The 19872-nt window shown below is 52.2% G+C and overlaps 8 protein-coding genes across 8 annotated transcripts; 5 read left to right on the plus strand and 3 right to left on the minus strand.

Moving 5' to 3' along the window:
- Nucleotides 1–674: 674 nt before the first annotated feature.
- AYL99_03609 (hypothetical protein) lies at nucleotides 675–2172 on the plus strand (the record flags this gene model as incomplete). Its single annotated transcript, XM_018835123.1, has 3 exons — nucleotides 675–677; nucleotides 733–801; nucleotides 853–2172. The coding sequence occupies 3 exons, from the start codon at nucleotides 675–677 to the stop codon at nucleotides 2170–2172; spliced, it is 1392 nt and encodes a 463-aa protein (XP_018694773.1).
- An 831-nt stretch (nucleotides 2173–3003) lies between these two features.
- AYL99_03610 (hypothetical protein) lies at nucleotides 3004–4626 on the minus strand (the record flags this gene model as incomplete). The annotated part of the gene is made up of 2 exons (XM_018835124.1): nucleotides 3004–4382; nucleotides 4446–4626. The coding sequence occupies 2 exons, from the start codon at nucleotides 4624–4626 to the stop codon at nucleotides 3004–3006; spliced, it is 1560 nt and encodes a 519-aa protein (XP_018694774.1).
- Nucleotides 4627–5891: 1265 nt separating this feature from the next.
- AYL99_03611 (hypothetical protein) lies at nucleotides 5892–6927 on the minus strand (the record flags this gene model as incomplete). Its single annotated transcript, XM_018835125.1, has 4 exons — nucleotides 5892–6028; nucleotides 6080–6702; nucleotides 6754–6849; nucleotides 6899–6927. 4 exons carry the CDS (start codon nucleotides 6925–6927, stop codon nucleotides 5892–5894), a joined length of 885 nt encoding a protein of 294 aa, XP_018694775.1.
- Nucleotides 6928–8478: 1551 nt separating this feature from the next.
- AYL99_03612 (hypothetical protein) lies at nucleotides 8479–10296 on the plus strand (the record flags this gene model as incomplete). The annotated part of the gene is made up of 1 exon (XM_018835126.1): nucleotides 8479–10296. The coding sequence occupies one exon, from the start codon at nucleotides 8479–8481 to the stop codon at nucleotides 10294–10296; it is 1818 nt and encodes a 605-aa protein (XP_018694776.1).
- Nucleotides 10297–10944: 648 nt separating this feature from the next.
- Nucleotides 10945–13110, minus strand: AYL99_03613 (hypothetical protein; the record flags this gene model as incomplete). Its single annotated transcript, XM_018835127.1, has 1 exon — nucleotides 10945–13110. One exon carries the CDS (start codon nucleotides 13108–13110, stop codon nucleotides 10945–10947), a length of 2166 nt encoding a protein of 721 aa, XP_018694777.1.
- Nucleotides 13111–13595: 485 nt separating this feature from the next.
- On the plus strand, nucleotides 13596–14783 carry AYL99_03614 (hypothetical protein; the record flags this gene model as incomplete). Its single annotated transcript, XM_018835128.1, has 1 exon — nucleotides 13596–14783. The coding sequence occupies one exon, from the start codon at nucleotides 13596–13598 to the stop codon at nucleotides 14781–14783; it is 1188 nt and encodes a 395-aa protein (XP_018694778.1).
- Nucleotides 14784–15579: 796 nt separating this feature from the next.
- AYL99_03615 (hypothetical protein) lies at nucleotides 15580–17341 on the plus strand (the record flags this gene model as incomplete). Its single annotated transcript, XM_018835129.1, has 3 exons — nucleotides 15580–15589; nucleotides 15663–16424; nucleotides 16479–17341. 3 exons carry the CDS (start codon nucleotides 15580–15582, stop codon nucleotides 17339–17341), a joined length of 1635 nt encoding a protein of 544 aa, XP_018694779.1.
- A 1277-nt stretch (nucleotides 17342–18618) lies between these two features.
- Nucleotides 18619–19182, plus strand: AYL99_03616 (hypothetical protein; the record flags this gene model as incomplete). The annotated part of the gene is made up of 1 exon (XM_018835130.1): nucleotides 18619–19182. One exon carries the CDS (start codon nucleotides 18619–18621, stop codon nucleotides 19180–19182), a length of 564 nt encoding a protein of 187 aa, XP_018694780.1.
- Nucleotides 19183–19872: the final 690 nt, after the last annotated feature.

Genomic DNA, 19872 nt, shown 5'->3' on the forward strand with positions numbered 1-19872 from the left:
TGATGACCGAGGGTCGTGCTCTCTGGGACGATGCTGGAGCAGATGAAGAGGTGCAAGGCAAGGCTGATAGACTCTGGCCGAGGTTTGAACGAGTTTCGAAGAAGAGGTAGTTGACCGGAGAGACAGGGCGCAAGAACGAACGAGCGAGGCTGTGAGCTAGAATCACGTCGAAGAGATGATGCGAGGATGGACGGGAGGGGACGCGGTTTGAAGTGGAACGACGATGCGAACTCTGCAAAGTCTCGGCCAACGAATCGAGACACTGAGATGACAGTTATCAATACAACGACTAGAGCTGGGTGGTGTGTCACACAGACGCCGTGGACGTGTTGCCTGGTGTGTGGCTTCCAAATAGTTGGAACGCAGCCTCACTTTTCATAAGCATGAGGCATCTGGTGGATGGGGATCGAACATCGAAGGTCCATGACGAGTCTCCTCATCGGCGAATCGGCGAAACAAGCCACGGTTGTCTCCAGCCACTATTTGCACTAGCCACACCTTGGCACCGGAGCAGGCGCGACGAGGCGGCGTCACGCATCTCTCACCAGTTGCTGTAATCAACCACTACAAACTTACTCCATACAATCTCGCCATTTTCCATCTCAACCCTCTTCACAAAATCTCTCCAGCTTCTACTTCGGTTCTTTCAGAGTCTCGTTTTCGTCTTTTTCGCCATGGTGAGAGATAACACCTCAATCGTTATGCTTGCCGCAATACTAACACCTTCCGCAGGGGAACCAGCAATCATCACAGCAGGGAGGCGGTCCTGGTCAAGGAGGGAAGGACGACAAGGATAAGAAGGTCGTGCAGGCTATGAAACTCGAGAAAACTCCAAACTGACGTTCTCTTCAGAAGGATAAGCCCAAGTATGAACCTCCTCCACAACCCACTACCAGAATCGGCCGCAAGAAACGCAAGCAAGCAGGCCCGAGTGCTGCCGCAAAATTGCCCACCATTTACCCAACAGCCCGCTGCAAACTACGATATCTCCGAATGCAAAGGGTCCACGATCACCTTTTGCTGGAAGAAGAGTATGTCGAAAACCAGGAACAGATCCGGAAAACGAAAGCTGCGCAGACACAAGCTCCCGCTGCTGCGACAGAGGGCGAGCCCCTAGATCGCAACTCTGATGAGAGAAGTAAGGTCGACGATATGCGAGGTAGCCCGATGGGAGTCGGTAATCTGGAAGAACTGATTGACGACGATCACGCCATTGTTTCCTCCGCCACCGGTCCCGAGTATTACGTCTCCATCATGTCCTTCGTTGACAAGGATCTTCTTGAGCCCGGCGCTTCCATCCTGCTTCATCACAAATCGGTTTCCGTCGTTGGTGTGCTTACAGACGATGCCGATCCCTTGGTGTCCGTGATGAAACTGGACAAAGCACCCACAGAATCTTACGCTGATATTGGTGGATTGGAATCCCAAATACAAGAGGTGCGGGAAGCTGTCGAGCTCCCCTTACTACATCCGGAATTGTATGAAGAGATGGGTATAAAACCTCCTAAAGGTGTCATTCTCTACGGAGCTCCTGGAACAGGCAAGACACTCCTGGCCAAAGCCGTGGCCAACCAAACATCTGCCACCTTCCTTCGCATCGTCGGCTCTGAGTTGATTCAAAAATACCTCGGTGATGGTCCCCGTCTGGTGCGCCAATTGTTCCAAGTCGCTGCCGAAAACGCCCCCTCGATTGTCTTCATTGACGAAATCGATGCCATCGGCACGAAACGCTATGAATCAACATCCGGAGGTGAACGAGAAATCCAGCGCACAATGTTGGAGTTGCTGAATCAACTCGATGGGTTTGACGATCGCGGCGACGTGAAGGTGATCATGGCGACCAACAAGATTGAAACATTGGACCCGGCCTTGATCCGTCCCGGACGTATTGACCGAAAAATTCTCTTTGAGAACCCCGACACCGCCACCAAGAAAAAGATCTTCACACTTCACACCAGCAAAATGTCACTTGCCGAAGACGTCGACCTCGACGAGTTCATTGCCCAGAAAGATGACCTCAGTGGGGCGGATATCAAGGCAATCTGTTCCGAAGCTGGGCTGCGGGCGTTGAGAGAGAGGAGAATGAGAGTCAACATGGCGGATTTCAGGAGTGCGAGGGACAGTGTGATGAAGACGAAGAACGAGGGAGAGCCAGAGGGTCTATATTTGTAACACTACAGCATCCGGCGCGAGTTGGTGGACTTGCTTAGTCGAGGAAGTAGAGAGTTGACTGCAGGAGACCCGTGGGTGAAAGCAGAAGGCGAGAGAGAGAAGAAACCTGTACCTCCAGGATCGTCACGTGGCAAATAGAGACAAATCCGGGATCGTTTCTGGGATAGAAGAGCAGCAGCGACAATCTTTGCCCATTAGTACTTCGACGAGCAAGCCCAAACCGGGTTCTCTCTCCATGAACCAATATCGCTTCAAGTGATTCGATCGCGGTTGACAGCCTCTCCTCGACGTCTGAGGTGAACGGGAAGCAAGATCCCGTCTCGACTCTGGCGCGGCTTCGTTGAATCGTCCATCTATGGGGCTATCTAGGTGTATGTAACTGCCTAGTCTGCGGCAGCCGCCTGTCTATCGTCTGTATGGTGCCTCGACACCTCCCACGCCATATTCATATGCATGACCCACAGGGCTGTTGTACTATGGACATACCTCGTCATGCGTGGGAAGTACAATACGTGCCCGCTGGGTTTCTCTCTAGCCTGTGTGGTATCGATGCTGGTTTCGCTCGGTTGTCGCCTCTCCAGCCCCACGTCAATTGCATGCCGCTCGCGCCCTCTTTGCAGTCTGCGGGGAGACCCTGATGGATCGCTGTTTTAACACGACTTTCTAGGCTCTGGCGCATAATCCGGAGGTTACCAGACACCAAAAAGACAACAAAGTCCCTGAAACATAGAGGACGAACCCAGAAATGACCGGCACCCGGCCATGGAACTACCTTGTGTGCATGCTCAGCGAGAGCATGTATCTGTCGTCCCTCTTCCCCATCAATATTGCTCAGTCGGACGAAGAGCCTTTATCGCAACCGATGCGGCCAAGCAGTTCCTTGCGATCACTGCTACCCCCAAGCAGGTTGACGCCGGAGGAATGTGCAGATTCGTGCTTCTGTTTCCTCCTCCCACCACTGCTGGAGCCGGCGATAGATGACTCTGGTGTTGATTGCCTACCTGCCACCGAGGAGGATGGCGATGCGGACTTGGACTTGGACCTTGATTTTGTGCGCGATTTGGAAGACTTCGAAAGAGAAAAGTTCGGATCCGTGCTGAGGATTTCCGTTTCTAGGTACTCTTCCTGGGGGTCGACGCAGAGGTTCACTTTGTCGACATAATCTCTCGACGACTTCCCTTCCGGTACTTCTTCTTCTTCTTCGTCGTCCTCGTCGTCCGAGCGCACATCTTCTGCCCCATTGCCAGAGAGCACTTTCCAGGCAACCCGTGCGATCATGCCGAACCAGAGAATCAACATCACCTGGAGAGCAAGGAGCATGATCAAGAAGGCCCATTTGATGTTGTTATTCCAGCAGACTAGTCCGACAGGGTTCTTGAATGGTTGGATAAGATGGTCCCAGTCGTTGGGCGTCGGGAATGGACCTTCCAGATTCTGTACGCTGCCTTTATAACATCCGTACTTGATTTCCTCTGGGATATGGGCGTAGATGCTGTACCAGACAGTCATGTATAGAACATGCCTGGCAATCAGCCAGGACACCATGAAAACACCAAATGCAACGTCGCATGCAAACTCGAAATGGAGGTACTTGAGGATCTTGGCGAAGGGCAGGATGATGTCGGCGAAGTCCATTAGACAGAGAATCAGCGTCCCGACGCGGTATTGATGATAGCCGTAGGATGTGAAAATGAGTGAACAAGTCACAATATGGTGCGTGAACATCTGCCAGTGGTCCTTCCGGCGCTCCTCAATGTTCACCACAACTATCTGTTGCAGCCAGAACCCGAATTGGACCAGGTAGTACCATTTGGCCATTCCTTCCATTTCGCGGTCTGGCCACGTCCTCCATAGAGCGCGGAGATCGAGCCAATAGTCGGAGTTGTACATGATATACATGCCTGTACACCAGGAGACAGTGTAGTAGCAGAGGATCCAGGCCTGTTCCGCAAATCGCACCTTTGGCTTTCGTTTTCGAATGCCCAAAAAAGCGGCAAGCGGACCAAGGAGATAGTCCATGGTAGCACAACGCAGGCCGGTGAAGACGATGGTCCAGTAGAAGACAAAGAAGATATCGTCCCAGCCCAGGGCGAAGTTGCCGGTCGCGGGGTTGTAGTAGGAAATTTGGAAGAACTTTTGGGTGTGGTGCCTTGCCGAGGGGAAGACAAAGTGTATAAAGAAGAGCATAGATATGAGGTTGACGGAGATGCCTGTGAGAAAGAGAAATCAGTATGGCACATATCATGGCAAGCTCTGGGTAAGGACGTTCTTACTGATCTGATGATCCACGACCCATGAGCATGCGCGGGCAATGGTGCTTTTCTCTTTGCCCTTGCGTTCCCACCTGGGCCAGGCTGTCTTCTGCGACGGCGCCTGACTATGTTGGCGGTGCTCCATGGTCGAGTGGCTTGATTGTTCGAGTTTCTCTTGATCCAGTAGATCCGTCCGATCCATCTTCTTGTGAGCCGGCGGTGTGGACGAGAGGGAGCCGGCCAACGTTCGGAGAGGAAACTGAGCTCGAGACCGTGGTCTCCTGTTCAGGGGAGAGAGAGACTGTTCGATATGGATGACAGCGCGGGGGTATATCAATCGGAGAGACAAATACGCGGCGAGTGCTAATGGTGGGCGACCAGCGCAGCCAATGTGTGGTGGGTGTCGACAACGGAGGAGGGAGGACCGAGGGGTGTAATCAAGCGAATGACAGGTCTGGCTGATGGCACACCGGTCCGTCCAACTTTCCTCGCTAGGCCCGAATGCCAGACGAACGATCGGGACGCATTAGGACAGGAAACCAGACAGTGCGAGGAAAAAAGACCAGAAGGGAAATGGTGGAGTGATATGGGATATGTGGTGCAGGGCATTGGATGGTGGGGATTGGGTGGGCGACAGCTATTTACCGCCAGCTCTCGGAGCCTCTCTTTTTTTTTCTGTGGGCGGTGCTTGTCCCTGCCCCGGTTCATGGATTCAAGGGGCCCTCGGTGGCTGCTGGCCGCTACGGAGTCAGCAGGGCACCCACAGGGTACCTAGAGGAATTGGCGGTGTCGGTGTGAGATGTCGGCTACTAGGCTTCGGCTTCCCCCAGCTGATTGGCAGCTGGGACCCCACCTCACCCCCAGAGCTGCAGCGTCCTTTCCCCTTATTGCCCAGACACTGCTTCATCAAGTGTAAGAGCTTCGAGTACGGAGTAGAATGCCAGAGAGTACGAGGTACGAAGAACGTAGCACTGTCCACGGTGCCGGAGCCATTTCTGGTCATCTAATCTACCTATGCCTGAGCTGCGTTCAAGCTTTATGTCCCCCCCTGGCCCAGGTCCTTGGTTCCTGCAGCCACACGGCTCATAAGGTGGAAGCTCATTCCTCGCTGAGATCGTTCCGGGCTTTGGAGACACCCAAAGAACTTCCCCGACTACCCAATAGCACGTACTTCCGGACCACCAATTCTTCTTGGTGCCTGAACATCATCCGCGGACAAGCCGCCTGGTTATGTCATTCCGAAGCCCCGGGGTTTTTAGATTGTCCCAAGTCAATATCCTGGACAGCTCAACAATATGGACATCGTGTTCCACATCTCTTTCCGGTGGAGTATTGACCACCAGAACATGTGCGTTTTGTTGAATGCCGTGCGAGCTTGGCAGTTGTATGGCTGAGAATTTCAGACGGACTCTCGAAAAAACGTGGTTTGCACCGCAGCCGACTTCCAGTCGTATCTTTGTATTTAACTCAGCGCCAGAGACCGTACGGCTCCTTACAAGCCTTCCACAACTTGATTGTGCCATCTTCACTTCCGGTCGCATAGATCTTGCCGTCAGGAGAGAATGCGGTTGACCAGATAGGCCCATGATGGCCTTTGAGAACCTCTGTGAAGAGTTAGCAGGAAAGCGCAAGATATGGAGACAGCTGAAGCTCACCAAGCTCTTTTTCCTGCCCAAAATCCCATACCCGGACCCATGTGTCCTTCCTGCCACCAGTCACAAAGCGTCCAGTTGCAGGATTGATGGCCACACTGGCGACTTCGTGGTCGAAATTAACTTGCTTGATAAGCTCGCCAGGTCTCCCAGCGTCATAAAAGAGACAGGAATGTCCAGCCGCCACACTAAGAATTCCAGGATTGCTGTCTTCCGCTTTGTTTGTGGAGAGCTCGCAGGATGTAATGTCACGCTCGGTCTTGACGCTGGCGATCATGCGTTGGACCCTCAAGTCCCACCACCGAAGAGTCTTGTCCTCGCAAGCAGTAGTGAGAATATTGTAGTCAACATTCCACACAATTGATTTAATGCTGCCTCCATGTTGGCCCGCTCCAATCTCATGCCCTTCGGAGGTGGTAGTCGCGGTGACAGGAGAGGCGCCATTGACCTGGTCGGGTGAAGCAGCACTGCCACCTCGACTGAGATCAAAGATCTTGAGGGACTTGTCTTGCGCGCCGGTAGCCACACATTGTGGATTAGTCTGTATTGGAAATGCGACGGCACGAACGATGTGGTTGTGTGTCAAGACGTACAAACACTCCCCAGTCTGGGGATCCCAGATTCTCCTGTGTGATGTCAGCACGAAATAACCAAACTGTGTGCTCTTCCAATCTCACGCGGAGAAATCTGCGGATCCAGTTGCGGCAATTCTAGCATCGGAAGACAGTCTTGACGACCAAACGGCGCCTTTGTGTCCAATGAATGTCCCAATCCTGTGCCAAAGTCAGCTCAAGAACTCATCTAGCCTTAAAATAACCGTACCAATCTCCTGTCATGCCATCTCTCAGCATGGGGTTATTGTCTGATGACCAAAATTAGAAATAGCTTGAGCTTAGGCGGATAGGATCTCACCTTTGCAGGCCGATATCAGGTAGTATTGATCATCATCCACAATGGAGGAAAAGCTCAAATGTGTGATCGGCCGAGAGTGGCCATGACAAGTCAGGGGAACAATGCGCGGCGTATCTGCATAGATGTTAGACTATTCTGTACCGAAGGCTTTCGGACAGACGTCTTTGGCATACCTGCAGACAGGGCAATAATGTTACGACTAATGAATGTACAACGGTTGGCGGGGTGTCGGGCGGGTGAATTTTAACGGAGAGATGGAGAGTGACGGCGGCTACCAAATCAAGATCTTATTCCGAGTTCTTGATGGTGTCCTGGAGGAAGATCGGCAGCCAACAGGGTCTGAAAGAAGGACAAAGCCCCAAGAAGGCGTGTTTGAAAAATGTGGCCACTTGTGACTTTGCAGTCGACTGCAGGACTTCCAACTTTTCACCAGGTGGAGCCAATGTCACTGAGGTACAAAAATTACAGGTAAGAGAAGTGAAAGAACACGGAAAAATGATAACAAGATAGGTCTTGGAATACTTGGTTATTGGCACATGAATGCAGATGAAAGACACATGGCTTGGATCATGGATGAGTGTCTAGCCCAAGTGGCTCGGTATATCGTTCTTCCTTCCGTTTTGGTGATGCCGAAGCCGCTGGTGCCGCTATTCCTTGTTTGAGATAGCGTCATTCCGATAATCCATATCGACTTTCTCCTGTAGCCTTGCTCCTTCACCTCCCCGTTTGTTCCCTTTCGTATAGGCATCTTGCCAGTTGGCTGCACTTATCCTCATCTACAAGCTAAGCTGTGGCCAGCCAGGTTATTTTTCGGACATTTCCTGGCTGGCCCACCTTCATCTGCTCAGAGAGCACAGCCATGCATCAGCCCTGTGCCCATCCGAGTCTCAATGGCTTAGCAACGGCAGCGCACTAATTCCTTTGTTGATACCAGGAAGCGGTCCAGTTTTCTTTGTCTGCTCTTTGCATTGCTTTCTTTCACACAATCCTCCTTGGCATTGATCTCTGTCTTAAACAGCTATGTTATATCTGAAGCACCTGCATTGTCTGAGCTGAACAAAAGGGTTGCCCTTGAGGGCTTCACTGCCTCAGCTGAGGCCCAGGCGTCCCTGGGTTATTCCTTTATATTTGTGAATCGTGAACTGCCTCATATGGACAATTAAATTCAGGATGTTGCTTTGTTCTTCAGGTCTCTAAGTCAGGCAATTGTACTTGTGTCGCGACGCCTGAACCGTCCTGTCTCCTGCGTTGCCGAATGGACGCTTCACCCTGACAATGACACCGTTCGGACCTCTCCTAATATAAATATATCCTTCTTCGCCTGTTCGTTTTGACTTCCCTCAGGACAGCACGACGACACTGGAAAGTGCTTCAACACAACGCAAAAAGCAAACACAAACACAAACAGCAACTCCAGCAACCGACTTCACTAAGACAAATCCTCAACCACACCAAGCTCACACCCAGTAAGTTTGCCCTCTGCTGTCAAGATGGGAAAAGCCAAATCATTCTTCACAGGTGCTAAAGAAAAGCTGACAAGGACTTTCCAGGTGTTCAAGCGTCGACACCTGTTTCAACACCAGGGATCTGACAACCTATATTCTGTGCACCATGGGCCAGAAGCTAGTTCTGACGACTCTGACACCGAGCAGCTGATACAGCAAGATGACCACGCTGCTCCTGCACCGCCTGTTCTTCCCGATAACACCCTGATCTCTGCTGAACCTCAATCGACGCTGAAGTACGTGAACACACACTACATGGATGGTTCAAGCGATGCTGATTACGACTCCATTGCAGACTCCGCTGAACAAATGTCTGAAGAGGGGCATAGACGCGCTGATGACAACATAGCCTTGCGCCGAATCGACTCCGAAGTGACAACTACTAAGCTCCCTGACAATCCGGACTCAGATGAGTCCGCGACCAGTTCCGACGCGGCAAATACTTTGGCGAACTTCCCGGAAGCCCCTGAAATGAGCGGCGAAGAGGGCGACATCTTGGGCGGGAATCTGCCTGAGGGCCGCACCCTCCGCCATAGGCATTGTCGTTCTCTCACGGACTGGCTCGAAGGCCGAACCGGATCCCTTTCAAGTGCCGCGCCATCATCTCGACATCTCTCATCCGGAAATTCCAGCACAGATACTTTTGCATGCTGGAGAAATCGTCGACCAAACCATGGGCTTGCATCTACTGGCGAGTCTGACCCATTTTTGGACGACCAGCCAGCACCTGAACCTCAGCCTGAACCTGAACAACCCGCCGCAACGACTCCGCAAGACCTTGACAATGACGCTCCGTTCAACTGGGCAGAAGAGTACGACAAATTCTCGTCCGACGGCAAACAACGCAAAGTGGAGCAGACTGCTCCCGGCGAATTTTCACTTCAGCCTCGCGAATACCGCCTTAACACCCCCGGTCCACGCCAGGATCCTGAGGATGTCAGAGTCCTCAAGCTTCGCTGGCGGGATCAAGTCGCAGCAGCAAGGGCCAGAGTGCCAGATTCAGCCACGCCTGTGGCTGCCGGGAATGCCTATGCCTACGGGGTAAACGTCGGGGCGGCCCAGCCTGTTCCTTTCCAACCGGGAGCCGCGGTTCGCGAAGTCCAGATTCGCATGGAAGCTATGCATCAAGCTTTCTGGAAAGTGGATGAGGCTCTCCGTCAACTCGATCGTGAGAACCAGATGCACCAGCAGAATGTGAGATTCCTGGTGGACAGAAATCAAGCTCTGGAGCATGAACTGAAGATCGTACGGGCAGCTGTCAGAGACCGGGATGCGGAGCTTGAGCAATTGCGTGCGGCGGTCGACATTGCAAACCAGGCTTTGCAACTTGTTCAACGTCCACACCAGTCTCCGCAGAATGGTCCGTCTGGCAACGCTGTCCGTTCTCCTCCCCCGGTACTTCGCCTTACTCCCCCACTGACGTCCTGGAACCGAAGCGGTTCTATGACCCCCCAGACCTCTTCCACCCAGGGGGACTCTGGCGGGAGCACGGGAACCGTGGTCCACCACGAAGTGGCCGAGCAAGTATTCGACCCCGGTGCGGATGAGGGATCAAGCGAGACCTCTGACATATACGGCGGCGACAAGTACGACGGCGGTGACGAGCTGCAGGACGACGACGAGGACTGGGTCGACACGGATGACAGTTCCGAAGACGACGGCGAAGGAGGCGGCATGGATCTCAGCTATGATGACCCAGCCAGCCGGCCTGATCGTTTCGGTTTTCGAGAAACTGCTTCGGAGAGCGCTCTTCAGGACTTTCAGACGAGGCCACCTCCTGAGCGTCGGCCCCAAACCTGTTGAATGAGGGGGGAAGGGGGAATGGGGTCCAGGCAACTCGAGCCTCCAGAAGACCACTGGCAAAAGCGGTGGGTAACCAGGGAAGAGGGAGAAGTGGAGGATTTGGAATTGCGCTCTGCACACGAATGAGAGCTGGGAGGCGAGGACTTTGTTTTGTTTTGGACACGGACTTTGGGATCCCTCCTAATACTGCTGGATTTACAGGCGTCACATTCGTTACTCAGGGGAAAAGGGAAAACGGGACGCACAACGTCCGGAGACCGACTGTGGAAGTCGAGTCAGTCAGCTTCTGAGATAAGCAATTGGACAATACACAATTTTGGAAAAAGCGACGTTTTCTTGTAATTCTTGTCACTGCTGCAGAGCACTTGCGAGGGTCATGGAGTATGGGTCAAGGGTTTGGCCACATAAATGATAAGATTAGAATTTCAAAGGCATAGCATGTGCTAACTTTTTTGTTATTTGATTGCTCTGCTGTCTGTGCTCCTCTACCCATAGTGTATAGCAGATGCTTTTCACCCCTGAAGGCTAAAAATTATCGATACCAGCCAGCCACCTCGCTCCGATATCATGACCCTTTCGGATTCCCTTCGTATAAAAACTGGAACATACGCCTTCGCACTTCCAGTTCTCGACATATCATATCAATATTCACTTTCCTTCGTGTGTTCCATCTTCTTCAAACTCCACAAGGGCAACACCACTCGCGACCACCTCGCCCTCTTGGTGCACTATTCTCTGCACCTTGGCTCCCTCCATCGGGCTTCTTATAACAGTCTCCATCTTCATACTCTCGATAACAATCAAAGCTTGCTCCTTCTTCACCACATCCCCTGGTGAGACGAGCACACGGAGGATCTTAGCAGGCATGGGGGACAACAGCGAGTTGGGTTTCTCGGTCACACCGAGGGCTTTCTGGAGCCATGAAGGTGAAGGCGAGTAGAGAATGAAGGAGCCATGCGGGGTGAAGAGATGTAATGTTTCTGGGTTTGATGCTGAGCCTGATGAGGTTGAGGGGGGAGAGAATATGATGTGTGAGGTATGTCGTGTATGGGGAAAGTACGTCGTCAAGGTATTTGATTCAGGGTCGAAAGACGATGAAACGGACATCGAGTCAGAATTCAGAGTTGACACAGAGAATGTACCTGGACTTATTTGTCGAAGTTCCACGGTGAGGATTTCGGGTTGTTTTCCAGGTTCGGGTTCGAAACTTGCGGTGGTGAATTGAAAGGTTCGTGGCTGGAAGTCGGACGATGTGTTAAGCCACGAAGGCGGAGGGACCTGCCAGGATGAAGCCTTTGCAACCGAATTGTAAGCATTTGAATGGCGGAGGAACGAAGCAATCGCTGCCTGCGCAAGGACTTCAGAAGTGACATTGATTTGTGGGAAGAGTTCCTCATGGTGTTTTCCAATATACCCTGTCTCGACATCACCATTCACAAAATCCGGGGATTTGCATATTCTCTTGAGGAAGTCAATGTTTGTTACTGGTCCAGCCACCTCGTAGTCTTGTAATGCTGCAACCATTTTGCGTAGAGCGTCTTCTCGAGTTTCGCCCCTGACAATCAGTTTGGCGATCATGGGGTCATAATGGCTTGAAACCTCGTCGCCTTGCACAAATCCGCTATCTATCCGCACGTCCGCGGTCTCCCTAGGGAGCCGAACGTGCAAAAGTTTGCCAGAGTCGGGTATGAATCCCTTGTCTGGATTCTCGGCGTAGATTCGGGCTTCGATGGCATGTCCACGTTGGGAAATCTGTTCTTCGACTTGATCCTGGGTAAGCGGCAGTGGTTTGCCTTCCGCGACCAAGATCTGCCAATGCACAAGATCAAGACCAGTCACCATCTCGGTGACAGGATGCTCCACCTGGAGTCTGGTATTCATTTCCATGAAGTAGAAGGCACCCGTGTCATTGTCAAAAATGAATTCAACTGTACCAGCTCCTTCGTACTTGACAGCAAGTGCAGCTGCTCGCGCCTTATCCCACAGATCTTTTCGAATCGTGTCATCCAAGTTGGGAGCTGGAGATTCTTCAAGAATCTTCTGATGGCGGCGTTGAATGGAACAATCTCGCTCACCCAGAGCAACACAGTTTCCGTGCTTGTCGGCAAATACCTGAACCTCAATGTGACGTGGTGTAGTGATGTATTTTTCGACGAGGACTTCATCGTTTCCAAAGGAATTTCTGGCCTCACTCTTTGCACTTTCAAGCATCTCTGCAAAGTCTTGGGCAGTTTTTGCGATCCGCATCCCCTTGCCTCCGCCGCCTCGGACAGCTTTGATCAGGACAGGATAGCCGATCTTGTCCGCTTCTTGTGCAAGTATCTCGGGTGCCTGGTCAGATCCATGGTAGCCCGGTACACAAGGCACACCGGCCGCGTTCATAATCTCTTTGCTCCTAGCCTTGTCACCCATATCCTCAATGGCGCTGGCAGGAGGGCCGATGAAAGTGACACCCTCTTCGGCACACCTCTTTGCGAACTCTGCATTCTCGGATAGGAAGCCATACCCCGGGTGGATAGCTTGACAACCCTCTTGTTTCGCTACTCGGAGGATTTTCTCTTGATCCAAATAAGCGGCTGTTGCGCCGAGGTTGAAGGAGAAGGGCGAGGACAGAGCATGCTGCGAGAGAGCATCTGGAGTCGTGTACAGAGTTGTTGTGCGAATGCCGTGCTGGGAAGCAGTGCGATTGACTCTGAGGGCAATCTCTCCTCTATTTGCAATGAGGATTGAGTCGATACGCTTCGTGGAGTAAGAGCGAATGGCGCTCTTACTGCGCAAAGCTACTGCAGCTCGGGAGAAAGGGTAGTGGGACATGTTGAAGCAAGGTAGATAGACTAATCACATTGTTGACACGCACAGAGACTGAGTGTATGGCAATTTATGTGGCATGAAGAGAGAAATGGGAATGTAAAGCCCTCCCCAGATCTCGGCTGTCATCGCATGGCGTCGGGAATGGCAGAGCGCAGCGTCTCATTCCTGCGGGCAAATAGGCGGGGATCGAAACACGCGAGGCTTCTCCAAAAGATGCCTGCCCGAGCATCGTCACACTGGATTCCATTTGTCCCCCGTCCTGCACCACGCCGTTCTTGGTTGTATTATTGCTCAGACGGCGTTCAGGAAGTCTTTCGAGTCAAAGGAGGAGCAAATAGTCCACCTTGATTCGGATGATGAACCTATAACCGTTTCCTCTTCAATCGCTCTCACCATCCCGTCACTCTTGCCTCCACTTCCTGCTGATGAAACCTGCTCTGTCGTCTTGAAACGCAGTTGGATGTGATGAGAAGATTCGCTCCTTCAAAATGTCTGATATTGAAGACTACGCTTACTCTCCCTACGACGATCTCGAGGACATCCTCTGGGACGCAGACCCAACTCCAGAGTTGGCCGACGACCTCGCCGAGCATGCTGTACACAGTCCTGTGTACCAAGAGGAGGATGCAGTCAAGAACGAGACGAGTGAATATTACAGCGACTGGGAATACTACTCGGATGACTATATGGACGATGATCCCACGTTGCTGAGAAAAAATCCCCAAGGTGGCGCCCCTACAAAACACAACCTCATCGCTGCCCAGGACTCCAGAAGGGGAAAGAAGAGAAAGTTGATCGAGACAACTAGCATCCCTCCTTCAGGATTGGACGAGGCCAAGCTGTTGACTATTGGCATCAAGGGTACGATTTGGGCCCACTCGACTGGGCGACAGACGCCAGCGTACAAAGATGGCCAGGAGGAGAAGGTGGCTCTCATGAAGAATTGGAAGGAGATCTTCGCCATCAAGGACAATGGCTGGGCCCAATCCCACACGCAAGCTGAGGCGGACGAGAGTTGGGCAAATGACATGAGTCTAGCAGATATGGGTCTCAAACATGTCCATCGGCAGCCCTCATCCGATCACAAAACTCAAGATGCTGAAGCTGAAGTTGAAGAGGACGATGAATATGCAGAAAGCGTTGCAGGAGGAGACCCCAACGAAGAACTGAATGAAGAGACAATGATTTCGAAGGAAAGGCACGGACCAAATTCTACCAACCCCGGCCATGCTGTTGTTGGCAAAGAAGACGACGAAGGGGGCGGAGAATGCTCTCAGCTCAGCCAGGATAGTCTCAGGTCGGGAGGCATGGTGTCACAGTTGGAAGTGTTGAGTGAGGATGAGGTACCCCGGAAACGTCGCCGAGTCAAGGCAGATCTCCCATCCCCACCAGATTCCAGTAAAACTGTGGTTGCCGACGCGGACGAACCTGAAGACACCACTAAAGCCGCCACACGTCACAACAGCACACCTGTGGTCAATGGAATGAGGATCTCGCGAGTCCAATTGACAGACATTCACGAATCGGGCTCTCGAAAGGAGAACAAAAGAAAGGCAACGGAGGAGCTTGATGAGGTTGACCATGCCAAATCAACGGCCGGCCGAGCAAAGAGGGTAGCTTCAAAGGCCGCACGAAATCCTCAAGACGTTGCCACCACCACACGCTCTGCTCATTAACAGCAAGAGAAATTGATTCTTTCGGGGATAGCGAGGATAAATTGCAACGATTACGCCATCCACTCAACGACAAGCAAACACTCAAGCTCGGGATGTTAGAGGATTACTGGCTCTCGGACCTGAAATTGAAGAACGCCCTAGTGCCATTATGATATAATTTCATGAAAGTAACGACCACAAGCAGAAAACATAGTCCAAGGTGGCAAACGAATTGCAAGGTGGTCTTTAGCCTAGAAACCCCCTATTGTAACATCTGTAAAAACATTTGTGAGACAGGTGTTTGAAGCGAGGGTGGGATGAGATGAGACGAGGCTCCCACTCGGCTACCCAGGGGCTTGGCAGCCGATATCGAACGGAGTCGAAGTGCACCTCCATCTGCGTCTGCTTCTGCTCGTGCAAGCTATCGTTGAACAGTCTTGACAACTACTAGAATTTTCACTTACCCGTTGAGTCCATTCAGCTGGAGTCCACATCCTCCAACACCTTTACACAATATTCCGCTTGGATATCTACTTTGCCAGAGACGAGTCTCTGCTCCATGAGAGCACTCGACGACTCATCACATTTGGCTGAATAATTCGGTTTCGCTGGTACGCCCACCTACTCCTATATGAACAGTATCGAGGCAATCAACCGACACCCAACCCTCACGTCAAGGCGTTCTATTTTGGTTGAACGTTGGCTAACCTTGTGACCATCATCAGGATTCGGCGTCGACTCTGCAAAGTACCATTGGATGGGGCAGAGAAAATCTTTGTTGGCTCGGGCTCAATAAAAGGAGGAAAGACTGTCGAAGATGGCATACAGTATGTCTCTCATAGGTGGCCTCAGGCATCCACTGCGAGCCACTCCGAGCAATAAATAACCATGGGAATACAGACACATCTTACCTCTCGTCCCCTGACACTCCCTCTACCGTTTTCCCCGAGCGACTGATTCGGCCACTCCCCAAACGGTCCATCAAGTCCAGGTTGTCTCAAGAGGCCGCTGAAGCAATCACGTATCCTCCTACGCTGCCCTCAACCAGCTTGCTGTCATATGCCCACTATGGTGAAAATGGCGAATATCCGAATGACAGCAAAGTTTTAGTGCACCAACACAGTGACGGGTATGATCAAGATCATGACCACGACCACGAAGACGATCACGAATGTCCTCACCACCACCACCATTGCCACCACGATGAATACGAAGATGACCTCGACTCTCAAGACGAGCGCATGGTTCCTGTCCGTCGCTACTTTGTGTCTCCTCCGCGATCTCCCCGCACTGGGCGTCATAGATACTCTTCTAAGGGCACCATCGCTGGGCCGGACGGATATGAAGCGTTTGAGAACACCAATAACAAGAAAAAGCGAAAGATTCCCACATCTGGCAGTTTGAGCCTGCATCATTCATCCGTGACGGACCAGTTGGCGCACATGGGAATCAGCGGATCGAGAGAAGGCTCTGCAGACGATTCTTATTCAACAATCGCTAACGCCGGAAGCCCTCCTACTGGCCTCGGCGTCCAAGGAGCCGGGAGAGGTCGCAGCGCAAGAAAGCATCCGGGTCGAAACCCCCTTGGTATCTCGGTTAATGGCTCGAACGCTCGAGGTAATACTTCCAAGTATGACCAGAACATGTCTGCCAACGCCAAAGGTAAGGCTCAAGCATCGAAGATGAGGGTGTGGGTCTGACTAATGTGTTTTGAAGCCGAAGAATCTAAAGATCAAGGCATCATATCTGCCGCCATTGCCAATGCCACGGCTCTGCTTCGCAAGCCACTCGGTAAAGGCCAAGAGAATGTGGGCGTCCTAGACCAACAAGTCAAGCAGGCCCATACCAGTTCGCAGTTTACCTTTACATGCGAGAGCGAGGCCAAAGGAGTGACCTTCCCCGAGCAAAGCTTATACTCGCCGGGTTACGCCCAACGGAACAATCTGGCTCCGCCAGCTCCGGGCGCAACACACCAAAAGGTATCAACTCAAGCGACCCAGACCAGTCCGGGCGTGGTTCCGCCAAACACGCAACCAGCACCCGCGGCTCCCACTGCCGCCAATGCAAATGCCCAAGGCAAGAAGCCTCGCCGAAGGCGAGCAGACGTGTATGCTTTGGCCGCCAAACAGAGAAAGCTGCAGCAAGAATACAACAATCTGCAACATCCGCCGGCCCCCGAGGACATCTGGATCTGCGAATTCTGCGAGTACGAGAGCATTTTTGGTGAACCTCCGCATGCATTGATTCGTCAATACGAGATCAAGGATCGCAAGGAACGGCGCCGGCTAGCCGAGAAGAGGCGGTTACTAGAGAAAGCCAAGCTCAAAGGCAGGAAGGGAAAAAAACAAAAGGCCACGTCCAAAGCCTCCGCCAACTACCATGGCCCGCTTCATCCTCCGCAGGCATATGATAACCAGCCACTGGACCAGCTTGGCGACGACGATTTGGATTACGGCTACGATGACCCGGTCCCCATGCCGCCACCAACAGCCAGTGCCCCGAGCAAGGCTGCTCCGGCGCCATCAGACGCGACAACAGACAAGGCTGGGGGAACAAATGGAGGTGGAGGGACACGATGACAGTTGGGCTCTCGACAGCTCGGTCTGTGTCTCTTAACTGTCCTTTTGTTCTGCTGTTCGTCTTGCTTCGATTTCTCTTTCGCGTCGCATTGGACTTTGATCTGGACTCTCGTTTTGTTGGCGTCGGTTTCGTTTCGCCTGGCATTTTGAAATCTTCTCTGTATCTACACGTTGCCCTTTATCCCACTACTCTTGGCACTCCTGGGGACTCCCTAGGTAGCCTGCACATACTCCTCTCCTTCCAAAAAGATAAAACTAGTATCGATTCCTATTGATCCGGCATGGTGACGGGGGGAAGAACCCCTGGCTATTGGACCTTGTTTGCTCAAGACGAGAAAGTTGGACACGATGGATTGCGTGTGCGTTGACGTGGAATAAGGCACGCGGCAGAGTCGACAGGGATCATGGCTTGAAGAGCAGGGTAGATCCGAGGGGTTTAGCCGGGGGGTCGCCCCGGACGCCCAATGCTATGGCTTCTTTAAGCCTACATAGGTAGGCTAGACGTCCCCAAGTTACCCTCGTGCTGGCCCCAACTCCCGTCTCTTTGGTCCTTGGACAGCCAGCCACTCCGCCACTGCCACCCAACAGGCGCCATGGTCAAGCCACAATCCCCCGCAATTCCAAGGAACGTTCATGTTCACACATCCTTGCTTGTCCGATGACGCACTTGCCACCACGGGCATTGGTGGCAGCTCCAGTTCCATTTCCAGATTCAGTTGTCTCTCACTTATCAAGGTAATCTTTTCCTGTGATCCATGTTTCCTACCTTCTATTTCGCTTTTGACATTGCTCGTTGCTCGCCCAACAACACAATGCCCGACGAAGGGTCCTCCTTGTTCTCTGGCCCAAATTTACTTAGGATTCATCACTTTGGTGAACAAACTACTGTTGACCGGCGATACAAAGGCGAGGTAACGAGGTATTCTCGATTGCATAAAGCCACAACAAAGAGCGGACAGAGCTGCTTTGAGTCACTCCCGTTTGAGTTCACCTGGTGACAAACCCATCATTGAAGCGATCAGAAAGACGGCTGCGTTGCTTTGTTTGACTGCCCAAGGTATTTGCCTGAACAATCGACTAAACCGCCTGACCTCCTGACGAATCTGCAGCTTCTGACAGAGACAGACTTTACATAGCCTTCCTCCTCCTGCTGAACATTACAGACGCCACCACTCACATCGGCAACACTTGTCAATTCTACCAAGATCACCCCCACAGCAGAAACAACAAATTGAACGAAAAACATCATCATCCAAAACGAACCACATCCACCAACCATGGGTTTCTTCTCGGTCTTCTCCAACTTCCGCAAATCCAACCTGTTCAACCTGGTGTTCCGCTCGCTGCAACTCATCGACGCCCTGGTCGTGATTGGCATGTACGCGGTGGACCTCAACAACGCCAACAAGCAGGACAAGTACGCGGACGCGAAATGGGTACGTACAACGAATCTCAAGGACAATGCACTCACCTCGCTCCCGCCCGAGTTGGTCAGGGTACTAATCGCGCTCAAGGTCTTCGCTGTCACGGTGGGCTCGCTGGCTGCCGTGACGTCGGTCGTCTTCTCGCTGGCCAGCATCTTCCTACAGTACCGCACCGTCGCGCTGCTATTCGCCTGGGACTGGGTGCTCACCATCCTGTTCGCGACGCTCTCCGGTATCTTCGGCTCCATGTACATTGGCGAGCGCGTCGAGTACGAGAGCGGCATCCACCGCATGAAAGTGGCCGTCGTCTTCGACCTGATTGGGATGGTCTTGTGGATCGCGACGGCCACCTTTGGCACCTGGTGGTTTTGGCTCGAGAGACGGGAGGTGAGACGCGGACGTGGCACCAAGGCCTAAGTGTTGAGCAAGAAGGTGACCCGGAGAAAGGAGATGGGGGAGAGTGGAGAGTAACTTGCGAAACGCTAAATGGCCGGTCAGTCAAGTCGGCTCGAGACTCTTTAACATCTGCGACTTTGCCAACAGAACTCAAAAGAGGATATTCTTGACACGGCGGGTGCTTCATTTGCGAAGAAGAAGTTCGATATGGTCTCGGTCTGGGCATGGACGACCCATCAAGATGAACGACCAACTAAAGTTGACCTCACCGTCCTTTTTTTTTCCCTTTGAATCAAAGACCTCATGGTGTGTGTTCTCCACCTCCCGACCAGATAGCCCAAGAAAAGTCAGATCAAGAATACCCCAGAATTTTGACTTTGGTTTCTTTGGTTTTTTTTCCCATTCAACTTTTTCTTCTCGATCCTTGTCTTTGGGGGGGTTTCATGGGAATGTTACCGTATCGAGCCACATAGGCGACGGAGTCCCCCCGGTGCGTTTTTATCTTGGCTCGTTCGAAACCGTTCTTCCGTTGACAATTTTGTGCATGTCTCTCCGGTTCTCGCCTGCTCTCGCAACACTAGTCATTGAGAGTGATGATGATGATCGCGAGCAACTGAATCGAAGATGACCAGGAACATGGAGAGGAAGATACAAGATATGCGAAATCTGAAGCGATGAACGGAAATGCTCGAGGAAGCGATAGCCGACGAT

The sequence above is a fragment of the Fonsecaea erecta genome (genome assembly GCF_001651985.1).
Source record: "Fonsecaea erecta strain CBS 125763 chromosome Unknown Scaff3, whole genome shotgun sequence".
NCBI lineage: Eukaryota > Fungi > Ascomycota > Eurotiomycetes > Chaetothyriales > Herpotrichiellaceae > Fonsecaea > Fonsecaea erecta.